General features: G+C 39.0%; 3 protein-coding genes and 1 pseudogene across 3 annotated transcripts in view; all 4 read left to right on the top strand.

Moving 5' to 3' along the window:
* Positions 1-312: 312 nt before the first annotated feature.
* Positions 313-1,170, top strand: LOC121305425 (histone H2A). The gene has a single exon (XM_041237079.1). The coding sequence runs from the start codon at positions 335-337 to the stop codon at positions 719-721; it is 387 nt and encodes a 128-aa protein (XP_041093013.1). The 5' UTR covers positions 313-334; the 3' UTR covers positions 722-1,170.
* Positions 1,171-2,510: 1,340 nt separating this feature from the next.
* LOC121305435 (histone H2B 5-like) lies at positions 2,511-2,937 on the top strand. The gene has a single exon (XM_041237089.1). It carries the CDS (start codon positions 2,515-2,517, stop codon positions 2,890-2,892), a length of 378 nt encoding a protein of 125 aa, XP_041093023.1. The 5' UTR covers positions 2,511-2,514; the 3' UTR covers positions 2,893-2,937.
* A 3,474-nt stretch (positions 2,938-6,411) lies between these two features.
* LOC121305423 lies at positions 6,412-8,745 on the top strand (annotated as a pseudogene).
* A 3,460-nt stretch (positions 8,746-12,205) lies between these two features.
* The window catches only part of LOC121305409 (rho-related GTP-binding protein RhoA-C), a 17,601-nt gene continuing 15,249 nt past the window's right edge, over positions 12,206-14,557 (top strand). Inside the window, exon 1 of the mRNA XM_041237064.1 lies at positions 12,206-12,302. The gene's annotated coding sequence lies outside the window, so the exon portion shown is untranslated. The remainder of the gene's footprint in view (positions 12,303-14,557) is intronic.

A 14,557-nucleotide genomic window follows, 5' to 3' on the forward strand; every position in this document is an offset into this window, starting at 1 on the left:
AACTGCATTGGCTTTGTTTAGGTCTATATATAATAATGTGGAACACAGTCGAGGTTTAGTTTATATTAAAGTAATGGAGAATGCACTTGGCTTTTACATTAGAAATACTGATTTTTTAAAAAAGCCGCGATCGTAGCTTTGGCAAAAACACGTCATCAGCGACACGCATTAAAAAAAAAAAAAAGTTGTAGACCAATCGTGATCCTGATGTGTTGTGATAGGCTACCCAGCTACAGCACGTTTTAACCAATCAGAGCGATTTTCAGTCTATAAAAGACGACCCGTCGTTTTGGCTGATTTATTAATACAGTGGTATCAGTAAGAATACAGCGCAATGTCTGGAAGAGGAAAAACCGGCGGAAAGGCGAGAGCTAAGGCTAAGACTCGCTCCTCCAGGGCAGGACTGCAGTTCCCAGTCGGCCGTGTCCACAGGCTGCTGCGGAAGGGAAACTACGCCCAGCGTGTCGGCGCTGGAGCCCCGGTCTATCTGGCCGCTGTGCTCGAGTACCTGACTGCTGAAATCCTGGAGCTGGCCGGGAACGCCGCCCGGGACAACAAGAAAACCCGCATCATCCCGCGTCACCTGCAGCTCGCTGTGCGCAACGACGAGGAGCTCAACAAGCTGATGGGAGGCGTGACCATCGCTCAGGGCGGAGTGCTGCCCAACATCCAGGCCGTGCTGCTGCCCAAGAAAACCGAGAAGCCCGCCAAGAGCAAGTAAACCAGCCTGACTGACCCGCGTTTAGACTTCACAAACCCAAAGGCTCTTTTCAGAGCCGCCCACCACTTCACTAGAGAGCTATATTCATTGATTTCTTCATGCATGTGAAAGCGATACACTATAATACATTTATTATCCCGTACACAGAAAGCATGCTTGTTGCGATTTGATCCAAGAAAATTGGTTGGAACGATTTCGGTTCTGATTAGCGCTAGTATTGTATTTCATACTGACTAATGCAATCTTTCACAAAGTGTTAGCTGTCGAATTAAACCTGCGTCACTGGCAGGTAAAGCTGTTTAGTGAATCGGAGTTTGAATTGTTTAAAACAGACCGTGTTTTTCACCTGGTAAAGGCGATATGGTGTGTCGTTAGTTTAGATTAAAGTGAAATTGTAGAGCCGTCAGTTTAATGAAGTTACACCCCAAGCAAAATAACATGAATGTATCAATGATAATAAAATATTAAAAATTAAAAAAAAAAAAAAAAAAAATTCAACGAGCAAAAAGAAAGGAAATATTTGAATATTCATGGCTGCTGAACAGCAGTGAAAGACGTTCAAACAAGGAAAGAGGCGCCAACTTCAAATGATCCAATCACGATTGAGTATTTACAATCTGGCCAATGAGAAACGGACTTTTGTCTCGCGAGTTTTATCCAATCAGGGCAACCCGGCTGTCGCTATAAAGTCTGATTCACCGTCTTTCCGTCATTCAAACAGGAATTTACTCGCATAGTGACTGACTGAAAGCAGGGAAAGATGGCAAGAACCAAGCAAACCGCTCGTAAATCTACCGGAGGAAAGGCGCCGAGGAAGCAACTCGCTACCAAGGCTGCCCGAAAGAGCGCCCCTGCTACCGGCGGAGTGAAGAAGCCTCACCGTTACAGACCCGGGACTGTGGCTTTGAGAGAGATCCGCCGCTATCAGAAATCCACCGAGCTGCTGATCCGCAAGCTGCCTTTCCAGCGGCTGGTCAGAGAAATCGCTCAGGATTTCAAGACCGACCTGCGCTTCCAGAGCTCCGCTGTGATGGCGCTGCAGGAGGCTAGCGAGGCTTACCTGGTCGGGCTCTTTGAGGACACCAACCTGTGTGCCATTCACGCCAAGAGAGTCACCATCATGCCCAAAGACATCCAGCTGGCTCGCCGCATCCGAGGCGAACGCGCTTAAACCGCAACCCGGTTAAAAAACTACATTGAACAACAAAGGCTCTTTTAAGAGCCACAACTTTACTTCAAAGATCTGATTCCATTATCAAAACTAGTATTTTGTTAAGTCCAGACTGATACATTATGTTAATAAAGCAAGCGTGTGTGTATAGATGTAATAATTTAGCTAAACGAAAATATTATGCTTTTTTTATTTGACCTATTTTAGTAATGCAAGTGCACATGTCAGTAGCTGATCTAATACATATGTATATAAGGTTATATCAGGACATTTCGGATGAAGAGCTTCAGCTGAATGGAAAACAATGTTTTTGCTAAAGCAATTCAAATGTGCTGGTTCAGTAAATGCTGCTCACAAGAAATACAATAAAAATGCGCCATATTCGTACCCTGTGATTCTAAATGCGCCAAAAATAAATTTTTTTGCCCCGGTAAAGTGACGTCGCCGCCTCTAAAACACAACCCCATCTTATCGCCCCGCCTTAAACCGTGTTGATTGGTTCATATTATACATTTTCCTGCTCTAAATGGTTAATCGGTATCAATTTGCATATGCGCTCTATAAATACCGGCGCTGTGGGGCTGGCTACTCATTCATCTTTGAGCTGCATCAGAGAAACAAAATGCCAGAACCGAAAGCTGCACCCGCGCCGAAGAAAGGCTCCAAGAAGGCTGTTGCCAAGAGCCAGCCTAAGGGAGGAAAGAAGCGCAGAAAGAGCAGGAAGGAGAGCTACGCGATCTACGTGTACAAAGTGCTGAAGCAGGTCCACCCCGACACCGGCATCTCCTCCAAAGCGATGGGCATCATGAACTCGTTCGTCAACGACATTTTCGAGCGCATCGCCGGCGAGTCGTCCCGCCCGGCTCACTACAACAAGCGCTCCACCATCACTTCCCGGGAGATCCAGACAGCCGTGCGCCTCCTGCTGCCCGGAGAGCTGGCCAAGCACGCCGTGTCTGAGGGCACCAAGGCCGTCACCAAGTACACCAGCTCCAAGTAAACCGAGCCCGTCCCTGCCCCGTCCTGACAACAACACAAAGGCTCTTCTAAGAGCCACCCAAAACACCAAAGAGTTTAATTTCTGTCAATCGCAGTTTCAGTTTTAATGTAAAAGTAGGTTTTTTTGTAACTTGCCAACTACTGTTTTTTTTTCTTAATATGCTAAAGACATTTTAATAACCATAAGGGGTTTGTCAAACCAAAAATAAATAAACCTCTTGCTTTAATTGGTTTATTTAGGTAAATTGAACTTTAATTCTAATATTAACAACTCTTTGAAGCTCAAATAAATTTGAATTTGGCGCCTTTTTTCTTTGAATTTAATTAACACACAAAAAATAGCCACAAAAAAATTAGTTTCACTGCGATGTGCACATGAGCCCTACAAATAGTTTCTTAATTATAATGCATTGGTTGTATTCACAGTTCTGAAATGATATCCAGTCGTGATTGATATGCGTGTTTTGCGCAGTGAATTGTGTGAGGATTAGTGTGTATAACAAGGAATACCCGGAGTGTCAGTGTTTTCCGTTTCTAATGCAGATTAAACCAGTTCGTCTGTTTCCGCACTTTATATTCGCATCAGTGGGAGACCAGGCAGCATTAGTAGCATTTTCTCATTCAATGCTGCCGACTAGTGGTTCAATTCGGGATTTTACGCTGAAACAATTCAAACTCCTATTTTAAACCACTTGCAGAAGTGTCTTCTTGTCATTGAATGCAGGGTTCATGTTGCAAAGAAACACTGCTAATAATGAGAGGGCTGCAGTCCTGCAACAAGACGAGTAGATAGCGTCCACTGGACAGAGTGCCTTGTATTAGAAATCATTATAAGGACATATTCATACGCACACACTTGTAAAGTTAAAATCAGTTTAAGAAATACGTGTTTTGGAATACCCGTGAGAACCATTTAATGCCTGTACCCCTGTGTTGTACAAGGCTATCACTTTACAGTTTATTATAAAATATGTACAAAGTTTATTTGGCTCTGGATCGGTCTATATAGATCATGGTTTAATACTGCGGAAAACGTCACGCACACCTTGACTTGCATGGAGTTACTTATTTTGTTGGATTAGTATACTGTGTAAAATATATACAAGGCTTAGTGAACGAGTATGGATTCGAGGTTTATTTTAAATTGAAATAATAATTGAGAATGGAAACCGCTAAGTTTTATAGTGTAAATACAGTATAATCGTAAATCTCGAAAAACTACTCACTACTAAATCTTTTGTCGTCATTGTTGTATTACTTTAGTATAAATACATGTTAATTTGGATTCATATGTTGTTTTTTTGTGACTTTATGTGAACGAAAAGACACACATTTGCTCGTTTTCCCATTGGAAATAGTGATATTTTGAAATATCACTGTCCTGGTCACAAAAGCAAAGTTTGTGGGGAATAATAGCCATTTTCTATACTTTTGAGGCATAAGCAATTAGAAAATAACACTTACTACCCAGGAACAAAAAAAATAATAAAATATAAAATTTGTTACACTGTGTTATTTTTCTAAATGGTGACATGTCACACTATAAAAAGCAATATTACAAACCTACAGTAACTTTGAAAATGTGCCGGGAGGTTAAGGAGAGGCCGAATGGCAGCAAGGACGACTCGAAGACGCTCCCCTCAAAGGAAAAGCGGAGACATTTCCTGTGCGCTGGAAGAATAGGTACCTGAAAGTACATATCCTTCAGGTCCACTGTTGTAAACCAGTCACCCGGCCGGACAGTCATAAGAAGAACATAAGAAAGTTTACAAACGAGAGGAGGCCATTCGGCCCATCTTGCTCGTTTGGTTGTTAGTAGCTTATTGATCCCAAAATCTCATCAAGCAGCTTCTTAAAGGATCCCAGGGTGTCGGCTTCAACAACATTACTGGGGAGTTGATTCCAGACCCTCACAATTCTCTGTGTAAAAAAGTGTCTCCTATTTTCTGTTCTGAATGCCCCTTTTTCTAAACTCCATTTGTGACCCCTGGTCCTTGTTTCTTTTTTCAGGCTGAAAAAGTCCCTTGGGTCAACACTGTCAATACCTTTTAGAATTTTGAATGCTTGAATTAGGTCTCCGTGTAGTCTTCTTTGTTCAAGACTGAACAGATTCAATTCTTTTAGTCTGGAGGATGTGGTGATGTGTGACCATCTGCAACCTCCTCTCCCTTAAGAACCTGTTGAGGTGTCTCAGGTCTAGGATGGGGTGAAGGCCCCAGTCCTTTTTTGGAACCAAGAAGTATCTCGAGTAGAACCCTTCTCTTTGAGAGATGTGTTCCAGGAGATGGGCGGCTTGTTTTTGAAGAACTGTTACAAAAAGGATTTATTTGCGGCAACTTAATTTTGCCAATGGCCTTCAATGTCCATTTATGCAGCAATAAATGTTTGCACTTCCTTTTCTTTTAATGTAAGGCACATAAAGTAGTAAAAAAAAAAAAAATAATAATAATAATAATAATAATGCACAGCCGATAGGGGCGCTGAGCCACGCACAGCGAGTGGGCGTGTCGAGGTCGCCCAGAGACCTGGAGTCAACAGGGGACTTGCTGGAGGGTCGTGTTCTCCCTTCTCCCTTCTCCCTTTTTTTTATAGCTGCAAAAAACTGAGCAAATTATAATAAAATAACTTTCAAGCAAGCTGCAGAGGTTAGAAAACAAGATTAGAATAGCCGAGCGGTGTAGGCTATATATAACACCGCATTTACGCACACTTAGCCTCCCAGACGAGCGTAAAATGGCTTTATCTCCCCAACCACAGCAGCTACAGCGTCCAAACCAACTTTAATTTAAAGAAGACCAGTTGCAAATTCTTTCACAGCCTCTGTTTTACATGTGACTCCTAAGAATGATTTAAAAAAAAAAAGGTGTACTGCAGTGATCCAATCAAATTATGTTATTCCCAATCATCACAGCGTTCTCAAAAAAAAAATTAAGAAGACATATTGTGAATTGTATCACAGTTCTACGTGTGAGTCGATGTAAAGTTACTATGCCTATATACATACACTTTCCCATGATAAAAACCCAAGATTGATATTTAAAACCACAATAATTGTACTTTTAAAACCAACTTCAATTTATAGAAAACCAAAAACACGTGGCAGCACGAGATAGGTAGGCGAAGTGTGCGTATATGAGGTATGTAATTGTTGTTCACAAATTTTTCTTAGTATTCAGTGTAAAAGAGGGCATGTGAAATCATTTATAATTCGTCTTCTTTAAATTAAAGTTGATTTGAGCGATCTAGCTACTGTGGTTGAGGAGATAGACCCCTTTTCAAAGATGCTGGGAAAATGGAGCATATAAGTGATATGTTATTGTTTATCAAGATTGTTGTTAGGGTTAACATGTAAAACAGAAGTTGTGACTTTACATGTGAATCAAACTAATAAACTGTAAAAAACAATAACATACCGCATATACAGCTATATGCACACATGTTATTATGTTTTACGGTGGGTTATTATTTTCCACAAATTATTCTTAGGATTCACATGTAAAACATGTTGTTTGCAGGAGACATGGCCGCTCGGTTAGTGCGGATTTTTCCCGCTTGCTCCCGGGTTCAACTCGGCTCGATGCCCGGGGCCCGGTTTTTGTCTCAGACACCGTCTCCTGGAGCCGCGGGTAGCCCCGCAGGGTGCGTCCTGAGCCCCGCAGATCGCAATGACAGTCACGGCCATGTGGAGGTCAGGTTATACTAGAAGGTGAACCGGCAACGTCATCACTAGAGGTACATTTTCAATGTTCTTGCCTTTTCCAATGCAAAGCGTTTTACTCAGTATTGCAACGTTGTATTTCACATACAAATGATACATTCCATTACATGATAAATGAACTTGGTATCATGAAGTGGTATTGGTTACTTATTATATGTTGGTATCAATTTAACATAGCCTTTGTTTTTTGGTCTGATTTACAGTCCAGTAGTTTACATTCCATAATGAAACTTAATTTCCCTTGAAAATTGCTTCATACGGTGATGCTTAAAATATTGTTTCAACTTGGTTAAGGTTGTAACCTTGAAAAACTAGACTGAAGCAGTACTGGCTAAAGGGCACATTGATAGCACAAAGGCAAGTGCTTGTACAGTACAGAGTAGACTGCATGTTCAGGACTGTATGGGACACTTCCTAGTGGATTGTTTTATGTTTACTTATTTATTTATAGTGTGAACTACAAATGTGAATTGTGTGAATTTTCTCTTTAACTATATTGTTATGATAACTTACTAAAATTTTGTTAAGCACAAAAGTCTGAACGTAATGAATCAAATTACATAAGTACAGCTCCTGTTGATGTTTTTCAAAGACAGTATTATTGGGTACTTCATTCTTTGGGGAGGCAATTTCAAGTGATTTAAAAGTGTATCAGCTTTAATAACTGATTCAAGTTGCCCCTTCTTCTCCCCTCAGAACAGGGATTTCCATGGGTTTCATAAGGAACCCCAAGTGGACGTGTGGAACATGAAAGTAGCTTTCTTCTTTGGAATCTCTGTTGCTCTAGTGATCGGAGGCACTTTTGTGCACTATCTACCAGACCATGGGTATGTTCATCTCATTTTCAAACACAATATCCAGTGTTTTCGGAGTTACTTTTAAAAAGAATCTGATTTTATTTCAATTCAAACTAGTTGCAGCAACATATTATTTGGAAACAAGACATTGTGTTCATGTGACATGTGAGGTCTGACCTGCACTGTGGAAGCACTGTATGCATTAGTCAGAACTTACTTTTTAAAATGTAAATAAAATGAACTACGTTATTTTATTGTTACCTGACTGAAAAAGGAATCATTGATGTCCATTTTACAGTAACTTGCAACTAGATTACAGCAATGCTGTGCTCCAGCACTATGCTTGGTTAATGAAAATTCCAGATACTTTCATGGTAACCTGGAGAGGAGATTGGAGCAGCATCCAGCCTCCTCCCCTAATGACTGCTTGACCTTGAAAACGGAATTACCTAGGAAGTGCAAGCATAACTGATTTCCTGCCAGGCATGCAGGGGAAACTGAGAACTGTCTTTAAACCAGAGTAGTAGGAGGTGTTTTAAAATGAAAGTGTGTTTTTGCAATGTAACGTTTCTTTCATGTGAGACCTGTATGCAGTGCTGACTGGGCAGGTAACATGTATGAGAGTATTATTTTGGCTACAACTACTGCAGTGGCAGTAAAATTAACACCAGAATGCCCCGATCCCTTGTTATTCACAGAGGTACAAAATCCTGTTCCTGCACCCAGTCCTGGGTTTCAGAACTCCCCTTGTTTAGGTATTAAAGTGCCACGAAGGCTGTGGTAAATCTGCTCTGAATGAGCTGATCACACTTTTCATCACAGCATGATGTATTAGAACACCTCAAGATTGCTCATTTATATCAGTTATATACTTACCTGCATGAAAACCCCTGGCTGTGATCATTTCAATTTCCGCTGAGTAATCCACGATATAAAAACAGTAAGTACTTGCGAGTGAAAGTGGTAGCCCACTTTGTGCTTCTACAAAGTTTAAATGGGTTGCACGTGTGGCCTGTTAATATCATTCATTCAGTTAGACTCACTAATTTGTCTATTTTAACAATTTTCCAACATTTTCTGTTCCAGTTGTTTGATTTCATATGCACAACAAATGAGAACAGAAGCAAAGGGCTGTTCCAATACATTTCCACATTACTTTTTTTAATGAATGTCTTTTTATTCTGAATCTTCCTTTTTGTTTTTCAGAATGAGGCAGTGGGCTAGACAGGAGGCTGAGAGACTCATCAAGGAAAGAGAGGCCAAGGGCATCACCGTCCTTGATTGCAATTACTATGACCCCAGCAAGATCATCCTGCCCCCTGCAGGAGATGAGGAGTAACTGCAGACAATCGCAGTGCCTAAATGAACAATTCAAACAGGGCAACTTATTTGTTGCATAGCTTCTCAATAAATGTCTCTTTTATTTAACTATTGTATTTGTGGGATGTCACAGCAAGTAAGATCTAATGTAAACTAAGAAGTGGCTGTTTTCGCCTGCATTTCAATCGTTGTTATTTAAAAAAAATAATAATAATTTGCAGCATAAGGATCTTTTTAGACAAAACCTGCACAGGAAAAACAAATATCTTAAGTAGTGCATGTGCTATTTTCTAATGGCATTATGTACTTTTAGAAAGATAATGCTGATGGATTCGCAACCTGTTTATCATCTTGTACATGTCATTATTCTGTTGAGAACTATTTCATATTCAATGATCCTGAGTGAATATTTTTCTTACCGAGTCTGGTTTGCATTCATTCAAACCCAGTGTCAGAGTGAGCGGGCAAGTCAAGGTGTTCAAATTATACTGATTTTTTTTTTTTTTCATTTTAAACAGATGCAGTGCTTCATCTAAGGACAGTGATTCTCTGAATTCAGCTGTTCAGTTGTGGTTTAAATATACTTCTTTGTTAAATACTGTTCATGAAGTGTGGTTATTTCACTCAAGCCTTTGGGGGCTCATGGGTTCTTCAGCTGCCCTCTTTGATGTAATAGCTACAGGACTCCATCAGCGTTCATGGTGCTTCTTCTACATACAGGCTCCTGACTAAATATCTAAGTGGTCTCTAAGGGTTCCTGTTGGTAAAGGCACGGCTGTGTGGTGTGCAGGGTGAGTCCTACAGTCAGGACAATACATGCTTCCATTTTTCACTGGGGATTTCATAGGGAGCAAGGCCAACAGCCTTGAACTGAGTCAAGCTACCAGCCCTGGGAGTACAAAGACCAGCCCTGCAGGTGTCAACTTGAGCTCATCAGGCACCTGCCCATTATGGCCCCTTTAGGGACCCTGCCGATTTAATTTCCTTGCAGGAGCCCCAGAGACAATTCTTCCTGTGGAAGACCAGCAGCCTGGTCTTCCCTGACTATGACTCGCCCTGCACCCCACACAGCCGTGCCTTTACCAGGGGAGACCCTTTGGGACCACCGGGCTCCCCTGTATGATTCGCCCTGCACCCCACACAGCCGTGCCTTTACCAGGGGAGACCCTGTGGGCTAGATTGATTGGCCAAGGTTTTTTTTTTTCTATAGATGTTTTTTTTTTTTTTTTTTTTATTGTAAAGTGATCTGGGATGCTCCACATGAAGAGTGCTATATAAACAGAACATCAAATAATGATAAAGGGACAGTAAAAACAAATAGGAAAATACAATTTGAAGCTAATGACTGCTGTCACTTGGTGGCAGGCTACTGTTTTCTTGACCCTTTGTGATGTTTATCCAGACCAGCTTGACTTAAAGTTATAGAGGTGCTTTGCCATTTTTAACTTCCCTTAGCTGCATACGTCCCAAGCATGAATATTTAAAATGAACACTGTTACAGCACGCAGGTTTCTTCATTTTAAAGCCGATTTCTGATGCTTCTTTATGTTAAGGACTTTCCCGGTTTCTGTGCCTGATTAGTGGTTATCTGTTTGCACTTGTTCTCCCCGGGCTATTTCACCTCGGCGTTGTCTTTTGGGTCATGTTACTGGCTGAAAGCATGTCAGTCAGAGGGGAAGCAGATGATTGGTTATTGACAGAAAAGAAGCCACTGAAGGGGTGGGGACAATTTCACTCTCCTGGGGCTGGTTTTTCAAAACCTTTCCAGTCGGATTTCTGCCTTTGATCTGGATTATATTGTGCAATTGGGTTTTTCAAAACATCAAAATGCGACGAAGATTACTGTGATCCAGATTTGGTTTTGATAATCTGATTGCATTTTTAATCAAGATTTAAATGTTGCAATGGGGTTTTTTTTTTTTTTTTTTTTTTTTTTTTTTTTTCAGAATTTAAAAAAGATCGGGATTATTGTGATCCTACTGCAGAGGTGGATTTAGCTTTTAAATGATCATAGAACAGCGATACTGTGTTTGAACACACGCTATATGTCCAAATAGAGTGTTAGAATATAATATTTAAGTTTTGCATCCCAAGCAAAAAAGGAAAACGTGTATTTAGCTTTAATAAAAAAAAAAAAAGCATACGTATATGCCTTTATATGCGCCTCCTTTAAACTCGTCTGAGAGATACTAACCACCCGATCGACGAGGAAGACGATGAAGATGTCTAAAAACACACATCGTTTTTTCAAAAGTTTTATTTTTATTCAATTTAGATGTAGTTATTTAATTTACGCGAAGTAGGAATAAATACAATAACCATTATTTGCATGTGTTATATATGCACTAATAAAAGTGATTTAGATTTTGTTAAAATAAATAAATAAAAAATAAAGTTGCGTATTAATCATTATTACCACAATCTTATTTATTTTGTTATATAAGTTTATATCATAATTAAATGCCTACTTAAAAAAAAAAGAAAAAACTGGATTTTGTAACTGTGAGTATTTGTTATCCGGATAAATGGAATCCAGCAGTGACATTTTCTGAAAAAACGGATCAAAATGATTTAGATAGAAGTAATCTCCATCACAAAATATAAGATTAGAAAATCCAGATCACTTTAATCCAAATTAAAAGTTTTGAAAAGTAGGATTATATAATTCTTGAGGTAACCCAGGAAGTAAAAGGCAGTCTAAAAGCATGGCTTGTGTTTTCTTCAACCCAGTGTAGCATCAGATATCATGCTTTGAAATGAAAATACCTCTTTGCTGTAAAATGCGTTTCACTTGAGTCAATGAGACTTCCGCCAAATCAAAACAAAGACGGTTACATAGCCCTCATACACAGCGTGTCCAATCCCGGTCCTGGGGGAAAACTCCACTCCAGGTTTAACAGGTAATTCCCCGCACAGCCGCCTGGATGCAGTTTTAATTGATTCAATTAAACGGGTTGGAACAGGGTTGGAACAAAGACCAGGAGTGGAACGCTCAAAACTTTCGCCACCCTTGATTTCTACACTAAAGGATATGGCTTGTAAATACATTATTGCAAACTTTGTATTATAATGATAACATTTTTTTTTCAGGAAACACACGAGCCGGCGTTATCAAAGAGGGGTTTTGAGATAATAACATTATTAATGTTACCTCTTTTTTTTTTTTTAAACCCTGACAAGACCGCCTCACTCTTTCTGCCTGCAGTTTGCCAGCTTCTTGTTTCTCTGGGACTGACCTCATTAGGCAATTCGACACAGGACGCGTCCGCTCGTTTTCATTGGCTAACAGAGGTGTCTCGAAATAGAAACTCGCCGTTTATTGGACACCGCGGCCATCAATGAAACCAGCGGTCCTTCCTCTTTATTACTTTCAGAAAAAAAAAAGAGTTGACTAGTGACACGCTGTCATTGGCGGTTCCCCCTGCCACTTATAAAACGCTCGCTTTCGATTGGTCACTTTAACCCCTAGTGGGCGGGTGGCATCGGCGTGGCTTCACAGAGTCGGACAGGAAAAGAAAAGGGATATAAAAAAAAAAAAAAAAAAAAAAAAGATCCTGACAGCGAGAAAATAAAACGGTAAATAAAATAATCTCATCTGTTCGTCTTCAGCTCGAAAATAAGCGTGTTTACAGTGCAGGGGGCGGGTTTGTCAAGTAACACATTGAAAGAACCCTCAGAAAGTTTAAAATGAAAAGTTATGTAACTTCCAGCCCCGTTCCGGGGTTTATAAAGACTGGTTGTTATAATTTCGTCTACATGCCAGAAAACTACCGAAGTAGAGGCATCTTTTTGTATAGATAAATCATTAGAAACGCCCAATTTGAGAGCTTTTAAAAAAAAAAAAATTAAAAATGTACGTTTATAAAAACAACAACAGGATGAGACGAAACAGTCCTACTCTGCTTTGTCGGCTGTCTCAAATAAGTAGAATTGCAATGTGAATCAAAACAATAATATATATATATATATATATATCTTATATATAGATATATAATTGATATATATAATTTTATATATATCGATAATAAAGTGATAAAAAAAGCTCTGTCTTGCCCCAAAATGCAAAGATGAATCTACGACAGGGAAGTGGGGGAGGGGTCCTGCCTGCTGTACGACGGAGTTCTCACCCAAAACTACAGTATGCTTTAATGAGGGGTATAGAGATGCCTGTATTTTAAACGATATTCATTTTTTTTCTGTGTGTTTATGTGTGTGTGTGTGTATTTGTGTTTGTTTTCTTGTGAGCGGTTTGGGCGCGGCGCGTCGGCCCTGTTGGCAGGGTGGGCGGGACTACTGTGTAGAGAAAATAAACTACCGTTTTACCAGGATATGTAGGGTTTAAGTACGTTGCATTAACGTGTGCGTGTGTGTATATACACACACACAATGTCTGTCATGTATTTGTGTATATGTGTGTGTTTTTCTTGTAAGAATTGAAGAGCGGAGGGATATATTTTCCAGTCAGGCCGTGTTTCCGCATCTGCTCTTCCGGTTTGCGGCTGAGTAAGAGTGAACTCAGTAACTTCATTGTCTATCTATACATCTATCTATCTATACATCTATATATCTATCTATAAATCCATCTATCTATCTATCTATACATCTATCTATACATCTATCTATATATCTATACATCTATACTATCTATACATCCATCTATCTATCTATACATCTATATATATATCTATATATATATATATATCTATCTATACATCTATATATCTATATCTATCTATACATCTATATATCTATCTATCTATCTATACATCTGTCTATCTATACATCTATATATATATCTATACATCTATATATCTATCTATACATCTATATATCTATACATCTATCTATCTATCTATACATCTATCTATACATCCATCTATCTATCTATACTATCTATCTATCTATCTATCTATACATCTATTCTATCCATCTATCTAAATATATCTAATTAGCTATCTATACATCTATCTGTATACATCTGTCTATCTAATTAGCTATCTATACATCTATCTATATATATCTATACGTCTGTCTATATCTAATTAGCTATCTATATAGATCTGATATCTAGATTATCTATCTATACATCTATATATTATCTATATATATATATATATATATATATATATATATATATATATATATATATATATATATATATATATATCCAGCTATCTATATCTAGCTAGCTAGCTATCTACGCTAGTAGAATATTTGATTTATTTCAACAGCAATTCCATTTGTTTTCATCTGTTTATTTTGTTTTGTTTTAGTTGTGTGTGAGTATGATCACTTTTGCCTCATTTTAAGTAGAGGTACATAGATACAGTAAAATCCAGGTAACCTTCCCATTGTAAGAAAAGACCCAATACCAGATCAGTATGCATTCAAATGTTTTGTGATTGCACCTAGTGTTCCTTCTCAGATTGACTTTGCATGGGATAGAATGAGGCACTACTCTCATAGGGTGGTTAGTTTAATTTCAATATCCTCAGAGTTTCAATGCCCGTGTTTGTGTACAATACTGATGTGTATGAGGAATAGACTGCGAATACATACGGAATATTCAATACATTATTTTACTAAACGTTTAATAACTTAAAAATAAATATGCTTATCAATTTCTGTTCTTTACATGCTGTGCGATACTACAGTTATTTCATGTTCAGTGTTTCACCACAATATTTCAAAATGTGTTTTTTTTTTTTTGTTTGTTTGTTTTTTTCCCCATGTCATGATTTTTTTTTTTAGTTTTTGAAATTTTGAAACAGTTTTTGAAAATCTGTGGAGTTCAAGAAGTTGCCCTGCCATAACTTTGGGGGGGGGGGGGA

This window comes from Polyodon spathula, chromosome 43 (assembly GCF_017654505.1).
Source record: "Polyodon spathula isolate WHYD16114869_AA chromosome 43, ASM1765450v1, whole genome shotgun sequence".
In the NCBI taxonomy this organism is placed as follows: Eukaryota; Metazoa; Chordata; class Actinopteri; order Acipenseriformes; family Polyodontidae; genus Polyodon; species Polyodon spathula.